The sequence below is a fragment of the Triticum aestivum genome, chromosome 4D (assembly GCF_018294505.1).
Source record: "Triticum aestivum cultivar Chinese Spring chromosome 4D, IWGSC CS RefSeq v2.1, whole genome shotgun sequence".
Lineage (NCBI taxonomy): Eukaryota > Viridiplantae > Streptophyta > Magnoliopsida > Poales > Poaceae > Triticum > Triticum aestivum.
The window spans coordinates 388,715,654-388,721,141 of NC_057805.1; the positions used below are offsets into that span (position 1 = coordinate 388,715,654).

At 51.3% G+C, this 5,488-nt stretch overlaps 1 protein-coding gene across 1 annotated transcript; it reads left to right on the plus strand.

Annotated features, from left to right (window-relative positions):
• Positions 1–384: 384 nt before the first annotated feature.
• LOC123098099 (protein EARLY-RESPONSIVE TO DEHYDRATION 7, chloroplastic) lies at positions 385–4,083 on the plus strand (the record flags this gene model as incomplete). The annotated part of the gene is given in 4 exon segments (XM_044519976.1): positions 385–1,400; positions 2,634–2,800; positions 3,406–3,490; positions 3,656–4,083. Coding segments are annotated over 4 exon segments (1,440 nt in total). The 3' UTR covers positions 3,849–4,083.
• Positions 4,084–5,488: the final 1,405 nt, after the last annotated feature.

The window sequence follows — 5,488 nt, forward strand, 5'->3', positions numbered from 1 at the left end:
TATTCTTTTGCTGCTGGCACCTCCGTGGCCGGTGAGCTGTTCCCCGGGCCATCCCCACGGTGTCTACGCGTCCTCCTCGCTTGCCTTCCGGTTCCTTTCTTCCAAAGTCTTCTCGTCTATCGGGGAACCCGGATCCCCCTTTGCCACCGCCATCTGCACCCACCTGTGTGCCGCCGCGGACGCACGGCCGTCCCGTCTCTGACACGCTGCCGACCAGCTCCCCGTCGCCGTCACGGGCGCAGGAAATCCCCGCGCACTGGGCGCCACCGCGAATCAACTGTCGCCTTCGCCGGTTCCACCCCTCGCGTATTAAAATCCCCTGCACCCGCTTCATCCTCCCCACTTCGTTCCCCTCTCGATCCGGCGTACTGTGACACGACGCAACAGCCGACCAGCGAATCCGCCATGGCCTCCGCCTCCAAGCAGCAGAGCATGTACCCAGAGGTGCCCCAGTCCCACCCCGACCACAACACCGCCTTCCAGTACAACCCCGCCGCAGCCAGCACCGGCGCCGGTGCCGGCGAGTCGCTCTACCCCACCATGGACCCCCACGAGATGGCCGAGAACCTCTTCCCGGCCGACGCGGCCGAGGACGCCGCCCCGGCCCCGCCCACGGTGGAGGAGACCCTCGTCGACGTGCCGGGCTCGCAGCTCCACCTCGTCGACCCCGACCGCAGCCTCGACCTCGGCGCTGGCACGCTCTCCATCGTGCGCCTCCGCCAGGGCGACCACTGCGTGGCCGTCCTCGCGCGCCTCACACCGGACAAGTCCAACCAGCGGCGCGGCTTTTTCAGCTTCCTCAGCAGCGGCCGCTTCACCGACGCGCAGGAGCCCGTGCAGTGGCCGCTCGCCAGCGACGTCGCCGTCGTCAAGCTCGACGCCGGCCACTACTTCTTCTCGCTCCACGTCCCGCACTCGGACCACCCCGACGACAAGGAGGACGACGTGGCGGAGACGGACGCGGACCGGGAGGCCGCGCTGAGCTACGGGCTCACCGTCGCGGGGAAAGGGCAGGAGCAGGTGCTGCAGGAGCTGGACAGGGTCCTGAAGGAGTACACAACCTTCTCCGTCAAGCAGGTCGACGACGAGGCGGGCGAGGTAATGGACACGAGGGCGGTGTCGGAGATCACACCGGAGGAGGCTGCCGGGGACAAGAAGGAGGAAATTGAGGAGCAGTCCGCGGCCTTCTGGACGACAATCGCGCCAAACGTAGACGACTACAGCTCGTCGGTGGCGAGGCTTATCGCCAAGGGCTCGGGGCAGCTGGTAAGGGGCATCATCTGGTGCGGGGACATCACAGCCTCCGGCCTGAAATGCGGGGAGGCGGTGTTGAAGAAGGGTGCGGGGGCGAACGGCAAGCATACGCAGGTGAAGCCGAGCTCCCTCAAGAGGATGAAGAGGTATGGATAAAGAACATACTATCGTTTATCTCTACTATGTTGCAGAGCAGCTCACATTGGAGTAGCTTAGATGCACTTTTTTAGTCTGCCATTTGATTAACTAAATGATTCACTTAATTTACAGTTCCACTGTTCCTGTTAAGCTGCAGCATTGGATGATCTAAAATTTAACGAATGAGATGACTCACCTCTTGCCATTAGTTGCATGGTCTAAGATCGGCATTTGGATAAGGGATAATCAGTTATAGCTTCGTTATGCATGTTATGTCCAGAATAGTCAGGGTTCTTACTAGTCCTCCATTGGATTGCACTTGATGAACAGAAAATATTGATTATGCGGTCACAATGTTTTTTAATAGTAAGCTTATGAAGTTATATTGCAGTAGCTCTATTCAATAGAGCAGGGTCTTATGTTTGTCAGATATGCAGTAGGGTCTTCTTCATGTTCTCTTCCGTTATCTAAAAAAAGACATGGACAAGAAGACAAACCCTTTTTTGGTTGTGCAAACAAAATTTCTCACCCAGATGTAGCCCCCATTAAGAGGACGAGACATCTTTATTATGAAAAATTTGACCATGAACTTAGCCAATGCCACCAGTGTCCATTATTTGCTTCCTATCCTGAAAGACACCTGGCATATTTTGATAACGACCAGTGATATTATTGCCATGCCGACATGTGTGCATTATGATGCTAAATTTAAAGATACCATTATGGTGCCGACATGTGTGCATTTAGAGTGAGATGTTTTCAACTTGATCCGGATCCTTATCAATGCATGCCTTAGCTGAACTGGCAAGCTACTCAGTATACTAGCACTATTTCTTAATGGAAATATGCATAGCAGCATAGGTAGAAGTTATTTTGTTTTGACAATATGGGTCGCTATCCTAATCTCATTCTGAGATAATTTCATTTCCCTTTAGGTTGTTTATTGACTATTGTTATCATGTTTATAGAAATATTTACAGTTTTGCTAAACCACATTTAGATGTGCCCTGAGTATTGCACATCCAAGTTCTATGTCATTGATTTTACGTGGAGATTCGTGCCAGTATTGTCTTTCCGTTTTGCTTTTTCTTTTCCTTTTAGTATGTTTGATGTGAGGCACTTGGATGTGCAATAAATAGGGTATATCTAGATGTGCTCTATATTTAAGGTATTCAATTTTATGCGCCCCTCCAGTCTATTCGATGCAGTTGGCTTATGCATTTCTCTTCTGTCTTCTGCAGGGCCAGAAGGGTCACTAAAATGTCGAACAAGGTAGCAAATTCAATTCTCTCAGGTGTTCTCAAAGTCTCAGGATTTGTTACCAGCACTGTGGTCAACTCCAAACCTGCACAGAAGTTCTTCAAGTTAATGCCTGGCGAAGTTATTCTTGCTTCGCTGGACGGATTTGGTAAGCGTCTGCCACTAGCTGTGCATGTTACATTTGCTTGGCAAAATATAAAGTTTAACCGTTCTTATCTGTATTCTTATGAAATGATTGAATATAAAGGCAGCTAGTAGAAGGCTAGGTATTCTGTTGTTTCTGAACTTTTAAGTTAGAAGTCTAGGTAGTCTTGTGTTCCGAATAAAAATTGACTTTGTTGATCGATCTAAATATGCATCGGATTAATGGTCACATCACCAAAGCACCAGATAGGATGAAATCATATTATGATTTGGATTTTATTATGCCCTACATTGGGCATCCCAAGCAAATCCCAGGTATTTAGTGTACTATTGTAGAGTGCACTGGGTTAAGATGCCTTAACTGAAGTCTAAAACAGTTATAAGAGCTGCTAATATGTGGTCAGAATTCTGCTTGTATAAGTTCAAGAGCCAAAACAGTGGTTTGCCGGTTGGCTTGCCCGAATACTGTACTGGATGCAAGGGCCCTGATGTTGGCTGCAATAAGATATTATAGCATGCCACCTCAGCACCTCTTTAGATTTGATATGTGTAAACCGTTGCTGCATCACATATTATTATTAGCTGACTCTTACTTGCTCAATGGTTCAGGTAAAGTTTGGGACGCTGTTGAGGTGTCTGGCAAGAACGTGATGAAAACATCATCAGTTGTCACAACTTCAGTTGTAACGCACAGGTAAAGCACATACACTGTATTGCATCTATATGCCTCATTCAGAATTTCAAATGTTCTTGGTTCAGCAACAACCAGTCATAAGCAAGATCTTTTGCGCAGTAGTGATTGTTCGATGCCGCCGGTCGACAGGATCGTTGATAATTGTCTTCTCTTTTTTTTTGGCAGGTACGGTGATCAGGCAGGTGAGATCACACAGGACTACCTCCACGCCACCGGAAACGCTCTTGGAGTCGCGTGGGCGGTCTTCAAGATTCGGAAAGCGCTCGACCCAAAGGGGCACATCAAGAAGTCGTCCCTGGCGAGCTCGGCGGCGCACGCTGTGGCTAAGCAATCGATAAGCCTGCAAAAGAAGAAGTGAGCCGTCGTCGTCGTACGCAGGTCGATGGCGGCTCCACTGTATATTATGTTCTTGCCGAGTTTCTTGTGTGGGCTAAGGTGGTTCCACTATGCTGTGTAATGGTGATGTACGTTCCTTTGAGCTGGATAGCTAGGAGTTTTATTTGTTGGATGTTAGTGCCACTGCCGCTTCTGGGTTGTGTAGTTCTGTATACTGTGATGTGTATGTGAACATGCAAGATGGACCTATTTCGTGAGTTCTTTTGTGGGATCGTGACGAGAGAGTCAGGCCACCGGGTTTCTGTTGTTCCGCCGTGGCGCGGGAAGGTATAGGGAAGACATACATTTTTCCTTCTTCGGTGGGAAAGGGCATTTTTCTAAAATGTAGCATCAAGGAGATACTCCCTTCGAGTCCGAAAAAAGTTGTTTAGATTGTTCTTTAAATGGATGAATTAATGCTGTCGGATTTTGGGTTCCGACAAAACCATTGAGGTTCGAACATTAGGGTGCACACAAAGATCTCTCCCCCTCTAGCTCACGCCCTCACCGCGATCTCAAGGCTTTAGCGCGTCGAACTCGCATAACAAAGGGACACAAAATTTATACTGATTCGGGTGGTGGATTGCCTCTTGGGCTATGGATGAACAGTTACAAGGGAAGAACAGCCTCCTGAGGAGAGGTGCTCTTGTGCTTGGTGAGTTTGTGTGGTTGGAATGATCCGTCCCCTCCCTATGGTGGTGGCTAGTCTTATTTATAGAGGCCCTGGTCCTCTTCCCAAATGTTTAGACGAGAAGGGATCTCACAACGGCCAAATTTGAAGGGAGACAACTAGTACAAGTTATCCTGACTAAAAGTGGTCTTCGCCTGCCAAAGGCTCTAATGGTGATGTCGTCTTGGGCTCCACGGTGACCTACGTCCTGCCGTCCTGCTGGTCTTGGTCTCGTTGCACTGATATGGAAAAATTTACCTGATGCCTCGGGACTCCTCGCCTGCGATTACCTCTTTAGCACCAAAGAGGAAACAAGGACACTGTGCGCGCTGGCGCCCGCCTGGCCCCGGTCGTCATGGCTTGCGTCACAGGAACCTCGCGAGGCGCCCCTTGCCTTGATCTCTCTGTCCCTCGCGAGCTAGCCTGGTGAGGCCGCCCCCGAGGAGGCCTTGCATCGTCCGCCTCGCGAGGCTCGGCCCTTCGCGAGGGTCTGGAGTGTTGGCTGGTGAAGATGAGCCGTACAGGGCCGCTGGTGGAGCCATGCCATGGGCCGCAGGCAGGCAAGTCTGGGGCCCCCGTTCTCAGGACGCCGACAGTAGCCCCGGGCCCAAGGCGCGCTCGGACTTGGCTTCGAGGCGAAGCCAAGGGACAAGTGCGGAGTGTCGCGGGCCCCAACAGCCTGTGGCCCCGTGTGACACGTGGCGATTGATTGGACGTGGGCGTCTCCGCTTCCCCACGCTGCCTCGGCAACTGCCCGACTTGACAAGTCCCTGCTGCATGCAGAGAAAAATCATCATTACCTGTGGTAGTGGGGATCGCCGGTTGGCCTTCTCCCGCTATAAATGAGGAGGGGGGACGGAGCCCCCGTCGCTCATCTTTTCCTGCTCTGCTCGCTTCTTCTCCCTTGCTTCATTGCTAGTAGCGACACTCATGGCGCCGATACGGAGGTTCTC